Source organism: Tenrec ecaudatus, chromosome 10 (assembly GCF_050624435.1).
Source record: "Tenrec ecaudatus isolate mTenEca1 chromosome 10, mTenEca1.hap1, whole genome shotgun sequence".
Classification (NCBI taxonomy): Eukaryota; Metazoa; Chordata; class Mammalia; order Afrosoricida; family Tenrecidae; genus Tenrec; species Tenrec ecaudatus.
This window is the reverse complement of record NC_134539.1, coordinates 140,114,547-140,141,250: the sequence shown is the minus strand read 5'-3', so window position 1 is coordinate 140,141,250 and position 26,704 is coordinate 140,114,547. Positions and strand designations below refer to the sequence as shown.

The window sequence follows — 26,704 nt, the reverse complement described above, 5'->3', positions numbered from 1 at the left end:
GGGGGGAAGGGGAACCAATAGCAATGGTGACAGTGTAACCAGAGGAACGAATAACAGAATTGTTGGTGACCAGGTACACTGGATGGTGAAGATATGGCAATCTATATTACAAACACACACATATTATATTGTAAGGGTTCCTGGGAGGGAGAGGTGGGAGAGGAGAAAGGGGAGTTGATATCAAAGTGTTCAAAAGAAAATGTTTTGAAACTGAAGTTACTGTACAATCATGCTTGACCTAGTTGAATTATGGATTGTTATAATATCTGTAAGAGCTCCCAATAAAATGATTTAAAAAAATAAAGATGGGGCTTTCTCCTCCCGTAAAGAGATACAGTCTTGGAAATTCATAGGGCAGTTCCTTTCTGTCTGCTGGGGCATTATGAGTCAAAATAGACTCAATGGCAGTGAGGTTGGTTTTTATTTTGCAGCATAATAGTAAATTCTATATTCCTGCCAACTCTACAGAGGGACTTTTTTCTCATTGCTTATTGGCCATGACTCCCTCAAAATGTGCACCCCAGAATGAAAGGATGTAAGATCCACTTATTCTGATCCTAAGTGGGATTCCATTAAGACAGCCTGAGTTGCTCTCAAACTCCACACGGGTGCCAACCTTTAACAAAACTCTTTTTCTTGGAGTTAGTGATCTGGCTGTGCTGCTCCTGCACAAAACCCCTTCTTTGGGGTAAAGTGTGGACATCACTTTCCTTTGAGGAATGTGACGGAGCACAGGGCTCCAGCTGAGATCTGTGGACCAAGAACTGAGCTGTTCCCCCAGGTAACCCTGTATGATCTGAGGACCTGCAGGTAGCAGTATCCACCTCCTTCCCGGCTCCAACACAGCCCTATTCTGTCCTAGAGTTGCCCGGGTAAGGGACCCCAAAGCACAGGCCGTGTCAGAACCTCACTGCATTTGTCGCTGCTTTTTGGTATTTTGTTTTGAGGCGATGTGAAAGAGAAATGTCACCTTCTACGACGGAACCAAAAGAACGAGCTGCAGCTAGTGGAGCGGACCCTTGAGCTTCCCGTCCTGATGGGTGCATTACAAATGAGCCCCCAAGGGATCGCAGGGTGTAGTCATAACATGTTTTTCCTTCCAGCCCCCGGGGGTGGAGGCTCGCCAGCTGGGCGGGGCTGATGCCCTGGGAGGGGGGGCGGGGAGCAAAAGCGTAGAGGACGCCTCATCGGTCCCATTGACAAGTGAGCAGCCAGTGGCTGAGGAAGATGAAGAGGCGGCCCCAAGGGGGTGCCGATGGTGCTGAGGCCGGGCGAGGTCTGGGGGGAGAAGGCAGATCTGACGCGGGGCCCGGGGAAGAAGCAGGCGTCCAGCTGCAGGCCTCTGGTCGTGAGCCTCCAGGGCAAACTTCTGTTCCCGCGACCGAGAACCGCCGGCACCGCGAGAGCGACTAGCCCCGCCCCGGGACGCTGCGAGCTCCGCGATTGGCTCTGCGGGGATAAAGGCGGGGCCAGACAACCCAGCCAACGAGATCGCGTCAGGCGCCGCCGGCTCGCTTCCTGTTGTCAGTGGCTGAGGGGCCGCAGCTTCCGGTTATAGGCTGAGGGGCTGCAGCGGCCGGGAGTGTCCTCTGCTCCCCCTCCCCTCTCCCTTTGGTGAGTCAGGGGCCGCGGGGCGAGGAGGGCAGCTGAGGGGCGGCGGGGCCGAGGCGAGAACGGGCGACGGGTCTTCAGCTCGCCGGGATCCCGAACCCTGGCGGCCATGAGCCGGTTCGACTCCAGAGCCCTCAACCCTTCCCGGCCGGTACCCCGCCCCCGGTCCCGGGCCCAGCCCGCCCCACTTCTCCCACAGCCTGCATTGCCGTGACAGGCCTGTGCCCTCCTGTCAGCCCACTCAGACCCAGACCCTTCATCATCCTTGCGTCAACGCAGCGTCACCCCGACCCTACTCCAGCCCAGCTCCCAAGCCACATCCCTCAGCCCCCCACCCCATGTCATCCTCACCTCTCCATCCCTCTCCCTCTTCTGGTTTCTCCTTTCCTGCCTCAAGCTTCTTTCTCAGCCTCCCACACCCCATCTCAGCCGCCAGAGGTCTGCTTACCTCAGTCACCCCAGCTGGGTCCTACTGTCACTTAAAATCCACCACCAAAGTAGGTGCCCTGTTCAGCTCACCCCTTTTTCCTGAGAGGGCTGATCCTCACCCCATCCCAGGTTTTGCCCTTACAGACTTGTCCCCTAATTCCCTAGCTCCCCATATTCTTCCCCCACTTTATAATTCCAGTCATTATTCTACCTGCTGACATCTTAAAAGACACCCCATTTCCCAAGTCTTTGCTAAACTGCCCCAATTCCTGCTAACTTTCAGACTGCCATCTCAAAAACCAAGTCTCTGCTCTCTCACCTCTGCTCCCCCCATATCAATGTTGTGCACCCATTCTTCTCTTGACATAGCCTGCTTCAACCACATCCTCTTCCAGGCTCCCCAGCTGCTCCCCAGCAGCCAAATCCAGGTGCTTGCTCATAGCCAGCGAGTTGGAGACAGACTCTCAGAGGGTAAATACGTGTCAAGGAGTAGAGCCCTCTGGGGTCAAGGTTTTGCTCCATGCCTGAGCGTCTACTCATTCCCAGGGAGGAGTGTCTAGCCTTCATGTAGTGTTCCAGCTGCTGGAATGGTAGGCAGCATGATCCCAACATTTGGAAGCGGAGGGATGGTCATTCATCCAATTCATTAGGCCCAGGGCAGCAGAGCCCTCGCTTCCTTTTGGCAGGTGTTCGACCTTGTGGACATCAGAGTGTCACAGAGCGAGGATGGCCATGGTCACAGAACCCAGTGTTTCTATCAGCCAGGCCTGATTCCCTGTCAGTCCCCACACTCTTAACACAGGCGGGTTGCTACAGGTTGTGAATTGTGTAGGTGAGTGGGTCTTCAGAGGCCAGAGCCTAGGTGGATACAGAGGTCGCTGAATCGCCACTTTTTTCCTACAAGTGTTAGATCATTGGGTCTTGACAGTTTTAGACAACTCATGAACACAGGGAGCCAGACAATGCTGAGGCACCCAGGTTCCATGATTGGCACTTGTCCCCTGGGACTTTGTGGTGCTCACCCTCTCCAAATTCTGGTGGCCTGGTTCTAAAAAGGGTTGGCCATCCTCACACAGTCATTTGAAAGGGACCCCAAGAGAGCCCATCATCCTTGCTTACCATCCCACCCTTCTGGGCTCATCCTGTGAAAGCTGAATGTGGTTGGACCTTAGTTTCCCTCCCTTAAGGTGCAACATGGGTGAATGGATTTCAGTCTCATCCACAGGAGCATGACATAATGACTCCACCGTTTTCCAGCTGTGTACCTTACCTTCGCACGGTCTATGAAATGGAAACAAGGGAATAACACCTGCCCTGTGCCTTGTTTCCATCTCATTCATCAGTTCACTCAGCAAGTGGTTTTGGAACCCCACTGGGCATCAGTCACTGTTCTAGTCACAGGAAATGCAATGGTGAGTGAGTCAGGTGGAGTTCCTGTTTTCATGGACAGATAGTCCCTGACTTACGAAAGTGTTCTGTTCCGAGGACTGTCTTAAGTTGGTTCTGATGTAAGTTTGCGATCTTTTTTTTTTTTTTTACATTTTCTTGCCTTTTATGACCAATCTCTATAAATCCAATCTTTTAATGTCTTTTGGGACTGACATGGTACTGATCACATTGGCAAACTACATGTTGCAATATTGTGCGTAGTTCATACTAACGATAAGATGCCCACATACACACAAACGAGCAGGCTAAGTGCAGCTCTACTTGGCTGGGACTCATCCAAAGTTGGGGACTACCTGTATTCAGGACTTGGTCCCAGCTAGACTCCTAAGGGAAGTGGATACAGTGTATGGAGGGAGATGGGGGTTATTGGAGGGAAGGAGGGCAGAGCGAAAGCTAACGCTTTGTTCACCAACTGCACAGTTCTTTCCTGGCCCACTAGCCCTTAGTTTGAGATTCACAGGCTTCTAGATCGTTCTCACCCCCCAGCTGGCACTTAATTGCTTCTGAGTCCACCCTCATTCCCATCCCTCACAAGACAATTGTCCAGAAAGCCAAGTTGCGTTTCTTCAAGTGGAAGGTAGGTGCTGTTTACTTATTCATCACTCACATGTCTGACAGATCAGCTGCCTTTCTGAATCAGATGAGAACTTTGTCAATCTTTTCTTACTGAAAAAAAAAAACAACACCAAAAACGTGACTCATCTGTTGGTACAGCAGCTGGATGGCTTGTACCAGGCTGTTGTGAACAGCCAGGCACGTGATCTGCTTCCACCAGTACAGGGACGGCTGTGGGAGTGGCTGAGCAGTGTAGAGAGAAGAGGTGGCCGTTTTCTGGTGGATGGAATACTTGAAAGCAGTGAAGCCAAGTACCCACTTGTTCTTTTGATGTAAGTCTTCATCGCAGCCGTTCCTCTGTTTTCCTTCATCCTTGGTCTCTGGATGTGTAGAAGGCAAGGCCGTCTAATGAAAAACGACCAGGACAGCCCCTTCCCTATGCTGGGATGGTGAGAAGGGCAGCCCTGGGGCTTGGGTACTATGGCTCAGGTGGTTGGAGTTACAGAGCCCAGTAGTTTTTGACCTTGATTGCAGTGGGGGGAGGGGCAAGGAACTTCTGTGTATCTCCTTAAAAGATCTGTAAGTGATGTTTGTGTGAAACTCTGAGCCAGAGACCTGAGACAGTTCGATCTGGTGGGAAGGCATCGGACTTGGAAGGAGGAAGCCAAAGAATTCCATCTCACCCCTGAGGCCCCCTTTTACAAAGCCTCGGCTTTCTCCCCCCCCCCCCCCCCCCCCCCCCGGTACACTGCGGGGATCACCAGTCTTCTCCCAGCATTGTTGTAAGGACGGAATGAAACCAGAAAAGCTCAGCTCTGCTCACCCTGCAGAGCTGTGTAAGGCTAAGCCAGTGCCTCGGGGTGGAAGTGACTCGGAGACTGTAAAAGGGCAGCATTCGCTGTGAGCTTTTGCAAGCATTTTATGGTGTTGCCCAAGTTCTTCCGACTTTGGGGCTCTTTGGGACTGTGCCTCTCTTGAATTGGTACTTGTAGATTGAAAACGAAAAAAACCAAAAACCAAGCTGAGGATGGGAAGTGAAACCAGTCTCACGCGATGTTAGACATGGGGACGGGACCACAGGGTACTGGAGCTTTGAGCCAGCAGGCAAGAGACCCAAAGCTCCATCCAGGCTCCGCTAGCGGTTTGGTTTCTTGTGTCGTAGCCAGATGTCTGCCTCTGATGCCTGCATTTTTTTTACTTTGCTGAGGTCTGATGGCACAGGTGTGGGTCGGTAAGGTGACTGAAAAGTGCGCCCTGAACTGTAGCTTGAACTCCAAAGTCTCAGGCCTGTTTTTGTGGCTTGTCAAGTGGCAGGCTCTCCTCGGGGGTTCCTCTGAGTTACTGTCGAACATCTCTGGACTTTGTGACACTGTTGTGGGAGCCAGTTACTTACTTGTCTCATCACTGATTTTCGGTTCAATTTGGTTTAGGATTACTTGACTGGGGCACCCACTTACTGACACCTTCCCCTGCCTCTGCCCCCAGGAATACAATATTATTCCTTTCTTATTGGTGCTGAGAATATACACAGCAAAATATATACCAAGGCAGCAGTTTCCACATAGACAGTTCATTGGCATTGGTTAATTTTTCAAGTTGTACACCCATTCTCACCTTTGTTTTCTGAATTATTCTCCCCCCATTAACAGATGATCTCTGCCCCCCTAAGTTTCCTATCTAATATTTCGAGTTGTTAACGATTCGATTTGGTCCGATATTGATAGTTCTGAAAAGAACACAGTGCTTAAGGGGACATTCTCTACTAGTTAAGCGAAACTGTTGTTTGGTTGAAAGAAGACTTATGGGGATATTTTTGGTTTCAGGCTTAAAGTTTATCTCAAAGAATCATTCTGGGGTTAAGAATCCTCTTAATCTTAGTTGATTATGGAGCCCTCAGCCAACTCAGACCTATTCACATCACGGGGCCTTGGAGTGGGAGAGGGAGGGACAATTTTGGAGATTGAAGGCTTTCTCTAGAACAGTGGTTCTAAACCAGCAGTTCTTGACCTGTGGGTCGCAAACCCTTTGGGGGTTGAATGAACCTTTCACAGGGGTTGCCCGATTCATAATGGTAGCAAAATTACAGTTATGAAGTAGCAATGAAAATAATTTTATGGTTGGGGGTCACCGCCACATGAGGAACTATATTAAAGGGTCACAGCAGTAGAAAGGTTTAGCCTCATGGTGGTGACCCCCAACCATAAAATTATTTTCGTTGCTACTTCATTACTGTAATTTTGCTACTGTTATGAACCATAATGTAAATATCTGATATGCAGGATGTATTAGGTGATCCCTGTGAAAGGGTTGTTCGACCCCCAAAGGGGTTGCGACCCACAGGTTGAGAACCGCTGGTCTAGGAGGAGAGGCCTGAGGAAGAAGCCGTGGCCTCTGGATGTTCAGTCTTAGAGTCTAGGGCAGTGGTTCTCAACCTTCCTGATGCTGCGACCCTTTCATACAGTTCCTCATGTGGTGGTGACCCCCAACCATAACATTATTTTCGTTGCTACTACTTCACTGTCATTTTTCTACAGTTATGAATCGGCCGAGCCCTGTGAAAGGGTCGTTTGACCCCAAAGGGGTTGCGACCCACAGGTTGAGAACCACCGGTCTAGGGTCTTGGAGACCCTGGATTGCCTCTTGTTAAAAACCGAAGTGCTCAGAGTAAGTCTAGACATTTGTGTAACAGCATATATAACTGAGGAGTTACTCGTCGGGCTGGGGTCCTCAAGGTGGGCGGTTTGAAACCGCCAGCCACTCTGGGGGAGAAAACGCTCTGCCTTATATAGTCGCTGGGAGTTGGCATCATCTGGATGGTAGTGGGTTTTTTGTTGTTTTGTGGGTTTTTTTTAGAAACTTTTTGTTTGATTAAGGCAGTAGTAGGAAGGCGCAACTTCGCTGAAATGGAGGCTCATAGAAACAGACTATATATGTAGGGGCCTCAAGTGTTCATGGAAGAATGGAATGGAAAGGGAATGGAATTTTCGTACAAACTTTCAGAGGCCCCCGAGCTAGGTGGGGACTGGGCCAGGCGTGTCCGACGGTCCTTCCATGTCAGTGGCTCAGGAGATGAGTCAGAGCACGTGCAAGATTTCAGGGCTAGTGAGGTGTAGCAGCAGTCACTGAGAAGGTGCAGTAGCACCTCAAACACAGCCAGACCCTGGGATTCCCAGGGCATCCAACTGGTTCATACCAGATTGACCCCCTGCTGAGAATCCACTGCCTTTCCACCCTCCAGACCCACTGCCATGGAGTTAATTCTGACTTACTCATAGGGACCCACCCATAGGACAGAGTAGAACAGCCCTGGGCGTTTCCAAGGCCCCGAGCAAAGAGCCTAATCTTCCTGAAGAACAGCTAACTACTGACCTTGTGGTTCCAGCCTGACAGGTAACTTGCTACATTAGTAGGGCTCCTTAGGCAAAGGATCTCTTCCAAAGTGTGCTGGTGGTGCTGTGGCTCAGGCACAGAGAGCGGAGACCGTGTGCATTGTTGCTGTGAGTCGGAGTCGGCTCAGGGCTGGCTTTGCAGTTGCTTACTAGGCTGTTGTATGACCTAAAGGTGTGACCGGAAGACAGATCAGTTCCTTAAAGACTCAGGCTCCAAGGGACACCTAAGGGCAAGTAGGCTGGTGGTGGGTCACCCTAACTGCATGAACCCAGAAATCTGGAGTCTAGAAGAACTGACATTGTTTCTCAGCCTATGGGGAAGGTGCCTCTGGGCTGGACATGGACAGTCTTGAGGGAGCCCAGCCTGCTCCAGAGGTGACTTTGGGCCACGGCACACGCATCCTTCCCCACTGTCTGGTCGCCAAGAGTGGAGCTTGCCCCTAGGAGAGAGCCCCGAGAGTCCTCTGTGCTTTGCCCACTCTAGAGTGCTGTGCAAAGATAAACCCCTATCTGGCACCTAGGGGAGGGACACCTAGGGGCCCGGGGCTGCTCTGATTCAGAGGTTTCTAAGGACAAAAGCCACCTCTAGTCTTGCTGTGGGGATGGAGACTGTGAAGAGTGTGGTCGTCACAGGGACTGTGTTGAGAGAGTGCATTTTTGTAGCTCTCCAAGGGGTCTTGACCAGAGCGGAGTCTGCAAGCTGAGTCTGGGCATGTCCCTCCTTGCTCCCTCCATGCATCTTGCACAAGGAGGGCCGCTCTGGGTCCTGTTTGCCCTTGAGAGGATCAGCATCTTCTACTCTCTGGGTCCACCCTGTTGCTCTCCTTCCAAACTTCCTGCTCCGCCGCTCTCCTATAACCCTCTCCGACCAGGCCGGACTTTGTGTTGCCCTGCACCCTCTCCCTGCCAGGACTCCTTGAGGCCTCCTTCCTAGCAGGGCTCCCGGTGAGGGAGGGTACAAGTGGTGGCTATCCCACTTGGGGAGTCAGGGGATCTTTACCATGGGCAGCTTGATTTCCTTAGCTCTCTGACTGAGAGAGCAAAGCCACCCGAAGGTACTTGGCACGCTCCTGTAGACGATGGTGTTCTTTGTGTGTTTGAGTGGCCACATCAGGGGTCCTAGGAACCATTTACTGAGCACTTGGTATATACTAGACCCTGTGGTCAGGGCTTTGCCAATCTCCATCAGAGGGGTCTGCTAACCCTGCCCAAGTATGCCTCGCTGGTTGGGGAGAGGAACAGATTCGCACCCTTACTGGCCCTCCATTTGGCTGTGTCTCTGTGCTGCTGAAGCCTCAGAGCCTGGAGAAAACACAGACATGTAGCAGGAGAGTCCTTCCCTTTGAAAGCTGTATCAGTTATACTCTGGATGCTGAACCGAGAGGCCTGGGGCTGGGGCCAGAGTTGGGGGTGCTGTCCCAGTAGATCCATGGCATCTTCATCATCTAAACTAACCTGCCTCCCTCCTCCCAACCTTCTTCCCACAGGCACTTCGATCCCCGGCTTTGGTGCCAGGGGCCCTGCACCAGCATGCACTGCACTCCTCACCACAGGCCAGAGCCCTCTGCTGGTTCCCTTCCTGTTTCCACTTCCTTAGAATCCACTTTCTGTTTTGTATTCAGAAGACCTTGCAGTTGACTTCTGAATAGACTGGGCACGCTGGCTGGGAAGGGACCTGGTCTGGGAGCTTGCTCACCTGGCCCCCTCTCTCGGCAGGTGTCATGTGACTGGCAGCTGCTGCGCGCGTGGAGATGCTCTCAGTGGTGGAGAATGGACTGGACCCCCGGGCTGCCATCCCGGTAGGTGGGCAGGGGAGGGTCAGGGGGGTAAAGGAGAGACCACTGCTGTCTCATCGGCTTCAGCCTGGAGCTCCAGAACAGTTGTAGCAGAAGCAGGCCTCTGAGGAGGTGCTGCCCTTTCTCAGGCATCTTATTGGAGTAGGCAACCAAACTGGAGTGAAGCTACGCCACCTGTCACCTGGGTAGTCAGTGGCATGTGTACTTGTTGCTCTAAAGGCCTATGTTATGTATGTGTGGCCCTGCCTAGGTCATCAAGAAGAAGCTGGTGGGGTCAGTGAAGGCGCTGCAGAAGCAGTACGTGTCCTCCGACACAGTGGTCACCAGTGAGGACGGGGATGCCAACACCATGTGCAGCGCCCTGGAGGCTGTGCTCATCCACGGCCTGCACGCCAAGCACATCCGCGCGGAGGCCGGAGGAAAGAGGAAGAAAAGCGCCTACCAGAAGCCACTGCCTCAACCCGTCTTCTGGCCCCTCCTGAAAGCCGTGACCCACAAGTGAGCTCAGCCTGGAGGGGCTCTGCCTCGGGCAGTGTGGGGCACTTGGTTCCTCCTCTCCCACTGTGAGGAAACCACTTGGCGCCTCCCTGGGTTCTAGGGTAGAGACAGTAGGTGGGGGAGACCTTGCAGGGTTTATCCTGGCCTAGGCTTCCCAGTCAGGGTGCCCTTAAGGTCTGCAACCCTCGGGCCGTAGGGATGGTGTGGGGCTGCCTTGTGTCGCAGGGCTGGTCTCCTCTAGCTGGAGCACCCTCCTCCACTACCTCAGGGTGCCACACAAACATTTTGTATGTTTGCCGCGGCTGAAAAGCTTAGCCTACCCGCTTTAATGGCAGTTGGCAAGCCAGGGCTCACGGGCCATCCCTGCTTTAGTGAAACAAGCCTCACTGGAACATCACCGCGGCCGTTCATACGCATGCTGCCTGCGACTCTTTCTCCCCAGCCTTTTCAGGGCTGAGGTTGGTGGGACCCACTAACCCAAAAATACAAGGGAGCGTCCCAAAGTTCATGGAAAAAAATCCATCATTTTTTCATTCCGTTTTCTCACAGAATTTGTGAAGCCCCTCGCATTTACTTTGTGGCCCTTTATGAAGTCAGATTGCCAACTCTGCCTTAGACTGTTCTAACATCGTGCATTAAATATTGTAGCAGTCACCTCCAGATCCTTGGTTTTGCTTTCCAGTTTCAATTACCCACTGTCAACTGTGGTCCAAAGTATTAAACGGGAAATTCCAGGCACAAACAATTCGTAAGTTTTGAATTGCGCACTGGTCTGAGTAGCACGATAAAGTCTCCCACAACCCCACTCAGGTGGTTAGTCAGCCCTTTGTCCAGCGTCTCCCTGGTCTGCACCGCTGGCCCCTTCGTCCCTCTACAGCTGTCACAGGGTCACAGGGCCTGGGTTCAAGTGACCTGGCTTTACTTGGTAATTGTCCTCTCTTATTACTAGTTACTGTTAATCTCCTGTTTCCTAAACTACGCCTTATCATAGGTAGGTAGGTATGTATGTATAGGGGAAAGCATAGCATGCTTGGGGTCCATAGTTTCCATCATTTCAGGCAACCATGTATCCCTCATGGATAAGGGGGCAGGGACTACTGCCCTCGTAAGTAGGCATGGGATATTTGAAGGAGTGGAATGCAGGAAGAACCGCTGGATGTCTACTTGTGAGACACGTATCTTTGGGCCCTGCCCCTAACTAGCCACGTGCCTCTAAGGGCTATCAGATGCCACCTTCAGGCTCATAGTACCTTGTCAGTCGCAGATCTTCCTTGCCATACCTGCTGCCACTGTCCTGTCTCAGATTCTTGCCTCTCTCCTGGCTGACAGCGGATGTCCCATTGCTCCCTGATCTCACATGATCTTTCATTAAGTCCATCAATGGGGACTTGGGTAGTTGAGAGGAGAGATTTTTACCTCAAACCCAGGGATTCGGGAACTGACATTGGCTGATTTTTCTGTTCAGAGAATGCACCCTGGAAATCTGCAAACTTTCCTGCAGCCCATAAGCCCACTGCTGTTGAGTGCATTCTGACTCATCTCGACCCTCTAGCACCGAGTGGAACTGCTCCTTAAGATCACCCAGACTCTAAATCTTTATGGGATCAGATAGCTTCTTATTTCTCAAGAGGAGCAGGTAGTGGGTTTGAACAACCAACCTCGAGGTTAGCAGCCTGAAGCTTAAACCATTGCACCACCAGGGATCCTCTATAGCTCATAGGCTCCCAGATACCTGGGGATGCCAGCCTCCTTGAGTCTCCTTTACTAGGGTGGGGCCTCAGAACCCGTCCTGATCAAGTTCCACGGTGGTTCTGTTTGGGGAACCATTACCCTACTTTGCCCCTCTTCTATTGCTTGGCAACTGAATCACCTCCCAGGGTTGTAATCAGAGTGCTCCCCACTCTTGTTACATATCCGGTGCCTCCTGCCCTTTGATGCCTTTTCTCTCACAGTCTCTCGCTCTACATTGAGGCATGAGAAGTCCTAGTGGCAGAGTGGTTACGCATGGGGCTGCTAACTGAGAGGTCAGCAGTTTGAAACCACCAGCCACGCCTCGGGAGAAAGGCTGTTCTTCTTTCAAAGTCTCAGGAACTCACGGGGACAGTTCTACCCTATCCTGTAGGGTTGCTCGGAGTTGGCATCGACTGAATAGCAGTGAGGATTATTTGATGTCTGTTTGCAGTCACTGTTCTGGGTTCACTGGGGCTCGAGGCAGGTCCTTGAACCAGGTCTGCTTTCCCCTCCCCAGGCACATCGTCTCCGAATTGGAGCACCTGGTCTTTGTCAACACAGACGTGGGCCGCTGCCGGGCCTGGCTCCGCCTGGCCCTCAACGACGGCCTGATGGAGTGCTACCTGAAGCTGCTGCTCCAGGAGCGTGCGCGGCTGTGCGACTACTACCAGCCCACAGCCCTGCTGCGAGACGCCGAGGAGGGCGAGTTTCTCCTCAGCTTCCTGCAGGGACTAACATCTTTGTCCTTCGAACTCTCTTACAAGTCTGCCATCCTCAACGAGTGGACTCTCACCCCACTGGCCCTCTCCGGACTGTGCCCGCTCTCTGAGCTCGACCCTCTCACTACCTCTGGGGCGGAACTCCAGCGCAAGGAGTCTCTGGATTCCATGTCCCACTCCTCAGGCTCAGAAGACATTGAAGTCCAGCACTCGGGCCATAAGATTCACCGGAACAGGAAGCTCACTGCCTCCTCCCTCAGCCTGGACACGGCCAGTTCATCGCAGCTCTCCTGCAGCCTGAACTCCGACAGCTGCCTCCTCCAAGAAAATGGCTCCAAGAGTCCAGAGCGCACCGAGGAGCCCATGTCCTATGACTCGGACCTGGGGACAGCAAATGCTGAGGATTCCGACCAGTCTCTGCAAGAGTGAGTGCCCCCCCGCCCCCTCTTCTTCCCTCTTGCCCTCCTTCCTTGAATTCACATGGAAGTCCTGATGGTCCCTGAGCACCGAACTTCATTCGCGTAGAAAGAAAGACAAAGGAGATACCCCCCTTCTTCAGCGACTGGAGCTGCCAGGAGCTGTCACTAGCAGCAACTTGAGGGCAGTGAGAAGACTGGAGTTGGGGCTCAGAGGTCATTGAGGGCCAGCTCTGACATCTTCCTCCCCCTAACCACCCAGAATCAGAGCAGCTCGCTTGCACGGTCTTCGAGACTGCCGAACTGCCCCGACCCCATGACACCGCACTTCTGGCTTGCTGCTTTTACATTGAGGCATAGTGTCTGCCTCCTTAGGATACCAACCTTAAGCTCAGGGCTTTCCAGTCACCCTGATTTCCGATCTGCTGGCTCCCACTGTCTCTTTGTTTTTTAAAATTTTTTTATTGTGAATTGAGTGATGGTTTACAGAGCAGATCATCAGTTTTACAATCAACATTTCATGCACATTTTGTTTCATCTCGTTAGTTACAATCTCTTTAATGTAACACCACTTATCCCACTTTCTTCCTGTGCTTTCTGTTTCCATCCCTCCTCCAGTCCGAACCCTCCTGAACTTTGTGCTTGGCTAACTGCTGCTCTCGTGATCTCGAATGGCTGAGTATTCATAGGTGGGCATAGCTCGCTAATGCTATTGTTCCCTTCGAGATCTGCCAACTGTTTGCCTGAAAACTGAGCCAGAGGGGTGAGTTCATTTCCAGATTTAAAGGTGACTAAGAGCCATAGGGTCTACCAGTCTATATCTGACCAATAAGCCTGGTCTTATTTTTGTCCTTTTGAGTTTGCTTCCTTCCCCCTTGCCTCCCCCCTCTAGGAGTATGATCTCTTTCCGAACAGTTGGCACACACTACCCCTTTGGGTTCAGTAATTTACTGGAACGATTCACAGAACTCATGCAAAGTGTTATACTTAGGATCATAGCTTCATTGTAGGAAAAAGATACAAATGAAGAGATGCGTGAGCTTAGATTTGGGAGGGTTCCCAGCGCACAGCTTCTGTGTCCCTAAAAGGGACGTGCTGCTCTCCCACTGCATCATGTCTCTCACCAGTCAGGGAGCCCAGGAAGCTTCCTTACCCAGAGCTTTTCTGGGCGTCTCAGTGTGTAATCCAAACTCTAGTCCCTCCTCCAAGGTTGCTTGAGATCAGGAGGTCATCTCGAGGTTGCTACCACAGGGTTGTCTTTCTGGCCAGCCGCCATCCAAGAGTCAACTCTCTAGGATCCCCCGTTACGTTAGGTGAGGACTGGAGCATTTGATTACTGGGGAGAGCAAAGTGTTAGAGCTTATCTCCCAGAAACCAAGGGCACAGACCACCTTGTTTGGGTGCAATATGGCCCTCACAGGTACGGGGCAGTGGTTAAGAGTTTGGACTAGGATCACACTGCCTGAGACTTCCATTCACAGTGTGTGACCCCAGGTAAATTACTCAACTTCTCTGACCATGATGTCCTCACTGTATCTGGAAAATGGAGATAAGCGTTACTCCCTAAAGGAAACTTGAGCCGCCTGCCTTTCCATGAATAGCCAAACACTTTTAACCCCTGTACCACCAGGGCTCCTTCTGGGAAGGCTAGGCGAGGGTGCTGTTGAGTCACTTCTGACTCCCAGCAGCCCCACGTATAGCAGAAGGAAGCACGGCCTGCCCTGCACCACCCTCGTAGCTGTGAGGTGTGAGCTGCCGCTGCAGCCGCTGTTTTAATCCGTTTCACTGCAGGTCTTCCTTCCTTCCTTCCTTCCTTCCTTCCTTCCTTCCTTCCTTCCTTCCTTCCTTCCTTCTATCCTTCCTACTTGACTAAGTATGGCGTCCTTTGCTAAGGACTGGTTTCCCCCAGTAACATGTCCAAAGTGCATGAGACTTCGTCTTAGCATCATCACTTCTAAGGAGTATTCGTTTGGTTTGTCCCTCTGTCAGTATTCTTCACCAGCACCCTCATTCAAGGGCGTCAGCTCGTCTCCGTGTTCTTAGTCACCATCCAGCACCCATGTCTTACATGGACCACTGTCTCCCTTCACCCACTTTTTTGTTGCCCATCCCCCTGGGGTGGGGGCAGTGTTATATGTTGATTACTGTGATTGGTTCCCCCATTTCTCCCCCCTCCTTACCCTTACCCTCTTTGCATTGACACTCTCATTATTGGTCCTGAGGAGTTTATCCATGCTTCAAGCTACTATTTGCACCAGTGTACATGCTCTGGTGTAGCCAGATTTGTAAGGGAGAATTGGGGTCATGATAGTATGGGTGGGGGAGGGAGGGAGAGGAAGCATTAGAGAAAGTTGTGTTTCCTCGGTGCTGTACTGCACCCTGACTGGCTTGTCTCTTCCTTGTGACCCTTTTGTAAGGGAATGTCCAATTGTTTACAGATGGGCTTTAGGTCCACTCCGCCGTCCTCCCCATTCGCATCAATATGATTTTTTGTTTTGGATCTTTGATGTCTGATACTTGATCCTGTCAACACCTTGTGATCACACAGGCTGGTGTGCTTCTTCTGTGTGGGATTAGTTGCTTCCAAACTAGATGACTACTTGTTTATCTTCAAGCCTTTAAGACCCCAGATGCTCGAACTTTTGATAGCCGGGCACCATCAGCTTTCTTCACCACATTTGCTTGTGTACCCATTTGCCTTCAGTGATCATGTCAGGAAAGGTGAGCATCACAGAATCTGGGTTATTAGGACAAAGTGTTCTTGCGTTGAGGGAGGACTTGAGTAGAAGTCCAATGTCTGTCTGCTGCCTTAATGCTTAACAAATAAATATGTGTACATAGATCTATTTCCCTTTCATTATGAACATTAAAAACAATATAAACGTATTGTTTTTATATACACATATTTACATATGTGCATGGCAGTATCTGTAAATGTCTTTTGCCACCTTGTTCTTTCCTCTACTCCCCTATACTTTTCTCTTGTCCCACCATCATGTTCGGCCTTCATTCAGGTTTTGGTAATTCCTCTCGGCTACATTGCCCTTGATCGAGCTCTACTAGGCATCCTACACCCTCCTTGCCATCGTTTTAGGTCACTTGTTACTCCCTTGTCCCTGAGTTTGTTGGCACCTCCGCTTGCTTTCCCCCACCTATCCCTCTCCCATGTCTCTCTTCAGTCTGTTTTCTCCTCCGGATTGTTCTGCCTATCTTATCTAGATAGACATGCAGAGGCAATAATAAACACAAAAACAAGACAAATCAAAACATAATAAAAGAAAACAACAACAAACCCACAGCAAAAAAAAGAAAAGTCTATAAATAGTTCCAGGTCTGTCTGTTGACCTTCATGAGTGCTTTCCATCATTTGAATTCTTGACTGCTGCTTCCATGAGCTTTGGCTGTGGTTCAGGTAAAAGGAAATCCTTGACAACTTCAGTATTTCCCCATTTATCATGTGTTCAGGAGTTAATGTCCTTTTATTGGTGGGTACCTTGTGACATTTATGCTCCCACTAATCTTTTTATAAACTGTTGCAAAACTTTGGCTGATAATATCTGTCCGATGGCAATATCACGAGGCCTTTCCTTGGAGGAAGTGATTCGTAGCATTTGCTGCCCACCTCAATGCCCTTGACTCCCAGAATAGTGTCTGGAAAATCACAGCGTGGCCCATGTGCTCAGGGAACCACGAGCCCCAAGTCACAGGGCAGCGGTCTTTCATAAAGTGGTCATCCAGATTCTCCAGGCCATGCTGTGTGTGTGTGTGTGTGTGTACACATACAGGAATCTATGTGGACCAACCCACTGCCATCATGTCAGTTCTGACTTACAGCGACCCCATAGAACAAAGCAGAACTGCCCCTGTGGGTTTCTGAGACTGTAACTCTTTACAGGAGTAGAAAGCCCCATCTTTCTACAGAGGAGCAGCTGCTGGTTTCAAACTGCTGGCTTGTGGATTGTAGCCCAGTGTGGAAGTGAGCACTATACCATATATCCATACCACACATTATATATGTGTGTGTGTGTGTGTGTGTGTGTGTGTGTGTGTATATATATATATATATATATATATATATATATATATATATATATACACATACATATATGTAGTTTTTCCAGTTACCTAAATGGAGTTTTAACTTTAAATGTTTTTTAAAGAAATGTTTGAAAACCGCTGTCCTTAGGCAAGCAACAATGGATCAGAACAGTTTCATGGATTCGTTTCTTTGTTGCATTTTCTTGACATTCCTTAGTTTTTCTAATCAAAATCTCATTTCCTGCACTGTTACACATGATGCACATGACAGTGTGACTGTCTTCCCGGGGCCTGAGCACTGGTACTGGCTCTGCCGATGCTCTTCATCATCCTGGACCATGGTTTGCATTTGGTGCAAGCTCTCAGTGTTCATCCCACCACCGTCTTAACCGTTTGATGGCATTTCCACGGACATTCAGCTACTCCCTTCTTCTGCCTCCCAGTTCACTTTGTCATTTCTTGGGTTGGAGCATATTTGTAATCAGCGTTAGTGTTTTGGGTAGTGCAGCTCCCATCTCTAAATTTTATACATGTGCACATGGAAACTGAGCAGTCTTATCACTGGTTATAAAAACAACCACAGTCACAACCTGTAGCTGACATGTATTGAATACTTCACGCCAGACACTCTCCTGAGCCTTTCTCTCGATAATCTCATTTCATCCTCGTCACCATTCCAAGAGATGGGGTACAGTTGAGGCCTGTGGACTTGAAGAGCGTGTCGTGGGCCACACAGCCGTGTGTTAGCCCAGGCCAGTTGGACCTGCCAGCCCTGCTCCTATTCTTTACCACACGAGCTCCAAGGAGCCTGCGAGGAGCTAGGGCTTCGTGGAGGGCGCTCGTCAGAGCTGCTACATTTTAGAAAGTGGCCTCATTCTGTCACCACGGTTGGGCCATAAACAGTAAGAGCAGATGTTCTTTTTGCCCTCTGCCCGTGGAGACGGCTCTTATGTCTGCAGACCGCAATGTCCGCCCGCTTCCTACAGGTTGCAATCTTGGGTTTGTTTCTGTTTTTTGAGTGAGACATTCAAGCCACAGCCTGTCTTCATCTGCCGCTCCCTTCTCCTTCCCAGAACCGTTCCACAAACACTTGCATGCCTTTCTAAGACTGGTTACCTTTTTTCTTTTCTTTTCGCCAACTGAGCTGTGTAAGAATGATGTGTAGGCAGTAGCTGCCTCCTCTAACTTCACAAAGGAGAGAGAGAATCAAGATCAACTGCGTCAGCCACCCAAGGCCGATTCCTCTGAGGCAGAGGCCAGACAATCTTTTAACCAATTCGCACATCAGCTCTTCCTCCCACGACACTCTGCACTTCTCTGTTGAGTTTGATAAGTCATGACACTGGCCACGCAGGGAATACTCGTGATCGTGGGATTTATTAGAGAGAGAACAGGTTATTAGAGACGTTTCCGGATCAGAAACAAGTGGGATGCAGTTCTTTGGTCAGGGCAGTCTTTTCTCAGCCATGCCCCAGACACTCGCAGGCCTCTCGACCCCTGGGCCTCTGCTCTGTCAAGTGCTACAACGCTCTCTTAGCGTCGCCAATACATGGCCAGAGGCCCCTCACTCTGCCAGTAAACCGTGGCACTCAGCTTTCTTGCTCTGTAAGCCAGGAAGCCCTCTGCTCTGTCTCATGCCAGTTCTGCTGCCTCTGCTGCTCCTGTTTCTCTGCCCCCACCCCTCTCTACCCCTCACTCTCTCCAGTGTCACGGCTCCCTGCCTCCTGATGGAGAAGGTTCAGTGCAGAGATCCCATGTCCCAAAGACACGCTTTACTCTTAACATGTCTTTCTTGATGGTAGTGAGGTCCCCCTTTCTGCTTTTGAGATGGTTCACTTTAAACCACAGATGGCACAACTGACCAGTCCCACCTCTCTCTCTGACTCGCTGCCAGCACGTCTGTCTGACTCATCGCCGCCCTCGAGGCCAGGGTACAACTGCTCCTGTGCTCTTCTCTGTCTGGAAGTTGAAAGCCTCGTCTGTCTCCCCTGGAGAAACAGAAGGGCCGTGTGAAGTCACTGACTGCACTGTATGCTGTGATTCACAGAGCCTAACATTGAGCCCCTTAAGCGACAATCCAGTGGCTTTGAGTATATTCACAAGGTTGTCCAACCCTCACTACTTTCTGAGAACATGGTCATCCCTCTGAAACGAAACCACTTCCTTTTAGGTAGGGGCTTCTCTGCTCTGGTCACTTCATACAAGTGGAATCATAGATTCTGTAGCCTTCTGTGATTTTCATCTTTCACATAGCATGATGTTTTCCAGTGGGCTCCTTGTTACACCGTGTATTTTGGTTGAAGAAACACTCTGTTGTATAGCTATCGCACTTTGTCCATTCATCCGCTACAAACACAGGATGTGTGTCACAGGATACATTGTGTCCTCCAAGTATACCCTAACCACTGTGCCTGTGGTTATCATTCTGTTTGGGAGGGAGCTGTCTTTGTTGCATTAAGGAGGCAGATTTACCGTCGAGTGTGTCTTGACTCGGTTTCTTCTTAAAATATAAGAGAGATTAAATAAGTTCACAGAATAGAGATGGGGAAGAGGGAACCAAGCCACAGGAAGATCACAGAAGCTCCAGAGTCAAGGAACTTCTAGAGCCAGCAGAAAGTCTCCCCCTAGGGCTGGCACCCTGGCTGCAGATTTCGCGCCTTCTAAACTGTGCGACAGTACATTTCTGTTGGGTAAAACAGCCTCCTTAGGGGATTTCTGTCATGACAGCACGGGATAGGGAAGGCTAGTGTTTCCACTTTCCACCCATTGGGAATAATTCCGCTATGACCACTCCTGAACAAGTGTTTGTGTGGACTTCCACTTTGGTTCTCCTGGATTAAGAGTAGGAGTAGAATTGCTAGATCGTGCATAACCATACGTAACTCTGAGGAACTGCCCAACGCCTTTCCCCGGGTCCACCCCATTTTACTTGGCCACCAGCACTGCGAGAGGTTCTCATGCCCCCCCCCACCCTGGCCCACGCTTGTTACTGCTTTTTCATTATGAAATGCTATCTCGTGGCTTTGCATTACATTGGCCCGATAGATTATGGTACTGAACCTCTTTTTGTGTGCCTAGACCTTTTGTATATCTTCTTTATGGATTATCTATTCAAATAAACCCCATGTACATTTTTTCAATTAGATGATTTGTCTTTTGTTATTGAGTTACACGAGCTCTTTTTATATTCTGAATACTAGACCCTTATCAGATAGTGTGATTTATAATAAAAAAACCTCCCTGTATGGATTGTCTTTTTAGTTTCTTAATAGTATGCTTTGAAGCACAAAGGTGTTTCATTCGATCCAGTCTAATTTATCTGTTATTTCACTGATTGCTTATACTTTTGTTATAGTATCTAAGAGTTCATTGTCTAATCCAAGACCACAAAAATTTACACCTATGTTTGCTTCTGAGAGTTTTATAATTTGCTTCATATATTTGGGCCTGAGATCCATTCTGAGGTGATTTTTTTATATGGTGTAAGATAGGGGCAAGGGATCCTGGTGGCAACAGTGGGTTATGCATTGGCCTGCATACTGCAAGGTCAGCAATTCAAAACCACTAAGCCACTCCAAGGGTAAAAGATGGAGGCTTTCTGCTCCCCTAGAGATTGGCAGCCTCAGAGGCCCCTAGAGGGAGTTCTGCACTGACTTGCAGGGTTGCTGTGGAGTTTCTTTTCGTTTGTTTAGGGCAGGGGCCCAAGTTTATTCTTTTGCATATGGATACTCAGTTGCCCCAGCACCATCTGTTGAAAAGACTATTCTTTCCTTATTAAAGTGTCTTGGCACCGGTTTTTACTTCTCTAGCGATACTGTAACAGATGCCACCGTAAGTGACTTTAGCAAATGGAAACTTACTCTTTGACAAAAACTAAATGCAGAGCAGCAGCTCTGGGAGAAGTCTTTCTGTCAGCTCTAGAGGAAGGTCCTTGTCACCTTTAAACACTTGTGGGCCACCATTCCCTGGAGATCTCGGTGTGTCTTCACCTCAGTCTTCCTCTGGGTCTAGGAGGCACAGGGCACCTCGGGTCCGAAGGACATGCTCCATTCCTGACTGTTCATTCTTGGTGGTAGTCAGGTCCTCCCTTTTCTGCTTGGTTTCTCTCTGTTTATCTCTTGCAAAATGAAAGATGGTGCAGGTCACACCCCAGGGAAACTCAGGACCTGAGGGAGGGTTTTTTACCCCATACAGCTAATTAGCTGATGACATCAGATCACATCATGGGGATGGCTACGTCACGACGTAACCGCCAAACCACTGAGAGTCATGGCCCAGCCAAGACACATTTCAATCCATGACAGCACCCGTGTTGGAGCTCGGATGCTCACAGATGGCTGGGCTGCTCAGCTCTTCTCGACAGTCCCGTCTGGAAAGGCTGTTTGGGATTTGCCGGTGTAGGTGAGAGCAGAGCACAGTGAGTTCTAAAACCCTTGTTTCCATCGCCCAAGCCAAGGAGAGCTGTCGATGTAGCTCGTGGACCCAGCCTAAGCCGATGTGTGCAGTCCTTTGGGCTCCAACCGCTTTGATGCTGTCTGACCCTACCTTTGTCAGTGGCCTACTCACCTGATCTCAAGAGGGAGCCTGCAGCTGGGTTTATTCAGAAATGCCACTTGAATTCTCCAAAGAGGGAGTGGAGCACATTCTAGAAGGCCAGGAAGGTGTGTGTACACAAGGCAATAAGAATGGCTCCTTGTCATCCCCCAGAAGTGCTGCCGACAGGGAGGAAGCACTAGCCCTGGGACAAGTTAGTAGGTGCAGACTCAGTGTCCGGGCGCATGCCCTCCCACACCTTGTGTCCCTTATCTCAGCAGTATTTTCTGGGAACGCTGAGGCTTCCTCGGCGCCATACCTAGTACTGCTCGCAGGTGGACTCGCCCATGCACCCCCACGCCCACCAGTGTTCCAGGTTCTGGTCCAGGAAGTAAATGAGTCGCCCACTTAGAAAACCTGTGTGGCCCTCACTTCACCTAGGTTCGTGCCGCAGGGACTTGGTGCCGGCTGATGTGTAGTTGAGGGGCCCAGCTCAAAAACCACGTTAATGGTTTTGACCTAACACATTGTGCCAATAGCTGCTTTCACCTTCCTTGCTTTCGCTGCTGCAAATTGGTCTGCCATGTGCTCCAGTTTCTCGCTGCCATCAGTGGAGACCTGCCCCTGTGGGTTTCCGAGGCTGTAAATCTGTATTGGAGCAGAGAGCCTCACCTTTCCCCCACAGAGCTGCTAACAGGTTCGAACTGCTGACCTTGCCCTTAGCAGCCCAATATATAACCTGATACTCCCCCAGGGCTCCTGGAGGCTCTCAGATACACAAGTCTGAGTTTTAAGGGCCGGCAGGGGAAACTGCAAGACCTGAGATAGGCCTCCTGTTCATGTAGTCCTTCTTGTTCTGCTCTGCTACAGACGGTGGGTAGCCTAGGGGGGTAGAGGGGAAACAGTTGCCCACACAGCCATTTTTTTTGGCTGAGCAAATGCTCCAAGCCCATGGCTAGACTGTCCAGAAGGTAAAAGACTTGCGGGTGATAGCCACAGTGGCGGGCACATGCCTTAGCCCTGGAAAAAAACGGTGGCAGGTTGCTCCCGAGCCATCGGTTCCTCCTCCTGTGCTCTGTGCCCACACAACCTGCCTGCATCCTGGGCAGGAGATAAGGGCTTTTTGAAACATCAGCAAGCAGCAACTCTCCATTTTCCCCACTGCCCAGCAGCCTTGGCCACCCCCTCCAACAACCAGTCACACAGGTTTCTTTGTTTAAAAACTTCTAGGGTGTTGTCGGAATTCAGCAAAGCCCAGGTAAACTCTGTGCCAACCAACGCACGGATCCGAGAGACTGAGACTCCTGCACACCAGGCGTCTGTCACGCTTCATAGCTTCGACACCAGCACACCCCTCCTGCGTTTTGATGTGCCTGCAGGGCCACTCCCTGCCCAAGCCTCCTCTCCAACTCCAGATGGGGACCACAAGCAAGAGCCACGTTCACAGGGGCCTGGCCCCCTGGGCTGGCCACAGCTGTCTCCTTCAGGTGACACCTCAGCTCAGATGACTTCCAGTCCTATGGGAGAGACGACCAGAGCAGCTCCCCTAGGAAGTGGCCCAGAGAAGCCCCTAGAGGGTGACCGAGTTGGGCTAAACCTTGTGGTTTCCTCGCCCACCAGTCCGGTGAGTGGTACACTTATATGAGGGGGCGAGGATGGGGGTGGGGGGTGGGGGTCTTGACCTACCTTAGAGCTGATGAAGGACTTTGCTCGCTAATGACTCCCAGTATTCTCTGTCTCCTTCCCACTGCCCTCTCTCTCCCTGCATGGTGATGGGTTAACTGGTGTCTGAGGGTTAAGTAACGTCTCCAGCTCTGTGAGTCATGGATTTGAGCCAGAGGCTTCCCCTGTCTGCCTCTCACCTGACTGCAGACCCTCTGCTCTTCACCACTCCCTCTTAGCAGCAGAGACCTTAGGCCAGTCACTTCATCTCACTTTCCTTCTGAGTACCTGTTACTATGAAATTATTATTTTTAGAAAACACCAGGCTTTGGGGAGAAGGAAGGGGCTGTCATTTGCCTCAAAGATTTGGTCTTGTAGACCCACAGGGAAACCTCTCTGTCCCATAGGGTGGCTATGAGACGGAATCGACTCGGAGTGACTTTGAGAGGTTTGAGCAGGCTTTGGACATCGTCCTCTTGTAGCATGCACCAGGTTTTAAAATGGTACTGTGCATTAGGGCAGCCACCAGCCACGGTGACTAACTATCTAACACTTCAAATATGGCTAGTCCAACTTGAGATGTTCTGTGTAAAAGGTATGCTGGATTTTGAAGACTAGGGTAAATAGAATGCAAGAGATTTCATTCATAGCTTTATATATTAAGATGCTTTAGATAACACTGTCATTGAGTCAGTGCTGACTCATAGTGACTCTGTAGGTCAGGGTAGACCTGCCCATTTGAGTTTCTGAGACTGTAACTGTTAATGGGAGTAGAAAACCCTGTCTTTCTCCTCACGTATGGCTGGTGGTTTAGAACTGCAGACCTTTGGAATCACAACCCAACTCGCTACTCTTTAGATCAGTGGTTCTCAACCTGTGGGTTGTGACCCCTTTGGGGGTCAAACGACCCTTTTACTGGGGTTACCCGATTCATAACAGTAGCAAAATTACTATGAAGTAGCAACGTAAATAATTTTATGGTTGGGGGGTCACTACAATATGAGGAACTGTATTAAAGGGTCACAGCATTTAGGAAGATTGAGAACCACTGCTTTAGATAAAGGCTTAAAATACATGGAAATGGTATTCACTTGTTTCTTTGGATTTTCTAATGTGGTTACAAGAACATTTAAATCACATAGATGGCCCACATTGTAGTTCTGTCAGTCCCACTCGTTGATAAGTTGTAGTGGCAGTGAGAAACCAATTCCTGGGATCTTTATGGTAGAGTTGGGGGAGCCCAGATAGAGCCAGACAGTGGGGAGCCTCTAGCCAACTGCCCTGTGCTATAGTTAGTGAAGCGTTAGTCAGAGGATGAATCTCCTCTGACTCCTTTCTAGCCTCTGAAGTTCCCCAGAGAAAAGATTGGCCTTTATTAACAGTGTCGAGGCAGGGCATGTGAATGGGGTCTGTGCTTTCAGAAGCTCTAAACCCAGCTGCCTAACAAGGGCAGTATGAGGTGAGCAGCTTCTTAGACCACCAGGGAACTGTGCTGTCCTCAGGAAGTGGGAGGTAGGTGGGTTAGGTTTGTGCTAAGGTGATGCATTAGTCTGGGTGGACTAGAAAAACAAATTATAGACAATGTGTATAAGAAAGAGCTTTATATAAGAGTAATTGTCTATTAAGAAAATATCCCAGCCCAGTCCAGATCAAGTCCTTAAGTCCAATAATAGCCCATATAACTTATAGCAGTCTGTAAATTCCTCTTCCGACTCATGCAACACAGGCAATGATGCTGAGTGGAGGGAGATCATAGGTCAGTAGTTGGAAAGTCTTATGGATCCAGTGGTTGTGGAAGCATCATAACACTGCCAGGGGTTTCCATGTGGCTATTCCAGCTCCAAGGCTCTGATTTCCATCAGCATAGCTCCATGTGTCTTGTCAGCAGGCAGATGAAGCAGAGAGTGTGGGTCTGGCCTCCAGTGAGCTGTTTATCTCTGTCGTGTCTCCAAATGAGGTCATCAAGCTGTGACCTGATTGGCAAGCTAAACTCCACCTCTGCACTCTTTTTTTTAAACCATTGTATTGGGGACTCATACAACTCTTATCACAATCCATACATACATCAATTGTATAAAGCACATATGTACATTCATTGCCCTCATCATTCTCAAAACATTTGCTTTCCACTTAAGCCCCTGGCATCAGCTCCTCATTTTTTCCTCTCCCTCCCCGCACCGCTCCCTCATGAACCCTTGATAATTTATGTTATTATTTTGTCATTTCTTACACTGTCCGACGTCTCACTTCACTCTTACTAGTCTCAAGTTGACACCAGCGTATGTAACTAGCACAGGTGTGGGTGCCTTCCTTTGAGAGTCACATTAAATAACAGCGTGGAGGGCAAAACAGCGGTGAGAGGCAGAGGCCAGGAAACTGTGTGCCTGTGTGTGTTCTGTCCTTAGAAGAGAGCAGGCATCAATGACTAACTCTGAGCTCCCGAGAGACTCTTTAGATGCCAACTTTAGAATGTGCGTTGGCTAGGGCAGTCAGTTTGGTCTGACCAAGACAGGCTGTGTCTCCTTGTCAGCCATGAGCAAGTCTGATCACTAGACAGGGGCTTGGGGAATGTGAAACCAAGGCCCTTAGTGCTGTGACTCCTTGTTAGAGCCTTAGTGCTGGTCCCCTTCCTGTGGCTCACGGGAGGAGCTCCGCATAGCCGATAGTCACTGGACCGCCTGGTAGACTGCGGGCCACTGGTGCCTCCATGGTCCTCACCTGTCTGCGCTCTATCGCTTACGCCCTTTCTATGGGGCATAGCTTTAGGGTGGGGATGTTGGACTCCTGTGTCATATCCTCAGAGCTAGGCATTCTTTCAAGTGTGTATGTGTGTGCACATTTTTAAAAAACTCATTCGATAACAAAGCACTGTGTGTTATTCCTGAGTACAGTGATGGGACGGGACAGACAAGGGCCCTACCCCTTTGGTGATGCATAACAGACTAGCTAGTTGTGGTAACTGCTGGGAAGGACACGTGAGGGTGTCTCTAGGGTGACCTGCATGGCTGAGATCCGGGGAATTTCAGTTGGTCTCACAATTTAACTCGTAAAGGACAGTCTCAGTTCTTATGATTTGATCCTAAACTGCCCAACCCCCCCTGTGGGGGACCAGCCTCCACATCCAATGGGTCTTAGGGGCTATTGTGTAATTGAAGGGTAAATTAAAGGAACATCAGACAAGACATGCAAGTGCTCACCTTTTCCACAGAGGCTGGAACCAGAGAGAGGGCGAATGTCTTCTCTCGCAGGCTTATGTAATCTCAAATCAGGCGTGCAAGCCACACCATACACATACGTAACAGCAAGGGGATGTGTTAGAGGCATACTGTAACAGGAAGGGGCCATGCTAGCGACATGCGTGTAACAGGAAGGGGACATGCCAGGTCTTACACGCGACAGGAAGGCACTTACTTTACTTACTTAACAAGATGGGCGGGTTCTGAGCTTTTCTCCGGGGGAGCAAGTTGTGGCCTTTATCAGCAGGGAGTGGGCTGTGCTTAGGGTGGGACAGGCAATAAGGTCTGATCGCTCTTGATGGCAGTCAACAGGCAGGCGAATAGCCTTCAAGCAGTTAACCTTCAAGTATATCGTAGCAACCATGTGCTTGCAAGCAGCTCCTTAACATTGGCATGATTGCAGGGGGTGGCGGGGAGGAGGGAGGACATTGTGGGGAACAACTTTAGTTGGGAGAATGTGACTAGGATTCATCTCTAACCCACAGGCATGGAGGCCTCCCTCCATGAGGGTCTCGACTCGGCCTTCCAGATTCCTTAACACATGAGGGGAGAGAATTGTCCACTCTTCCTAGTTCTCAGTTTCCCACACCCAGCTCCATGAAGTACCCACATAGGGGACATCTGAGGGTACTGGCAGTCCCT

General features: G+C 50.1%; 1 protein-coding gene across 1 annotated transcript in view; it reads left to right on the top strand.

Annotated features, from left to right (window-relative positions):
* The first annotated feature begins 1,218 nt into the window (after window positions 1-1,218).
* The window catches only part of PLEKHM1 (pleckstrin homology and RUN domain containing M1), a 45,851-nt gene continuing 20,365 nt past the window's right edge, over window positions 1,219-26,704 (top strand). Inside the window, exons 1-5 of the mRNA XM_075561999.1 lie at window positions 1,219-1,614; window positions 9,150-9,232; window positions 9,480-9,727; window positions 11,976-12,602; window positions 22,395-22,788. Coding sequence (XP_075418114.1) covers window positions 9,185-9,232; window positions 9,480-9,727; window positions 11,976-12,602; window positions 22,395-22,788 — 1,317 coding nt within the window. The 5' untranslated portion in view covers window positions 1,219-1,614; window positions 9,150-9,184. The remainder of the gene's footprint in view (window positions 1,615-9,149; window positions 9,233-9,479; window positions 9,728-11,975; window positions 12,603-22,394; window positions 22,789-26,704) is intronic.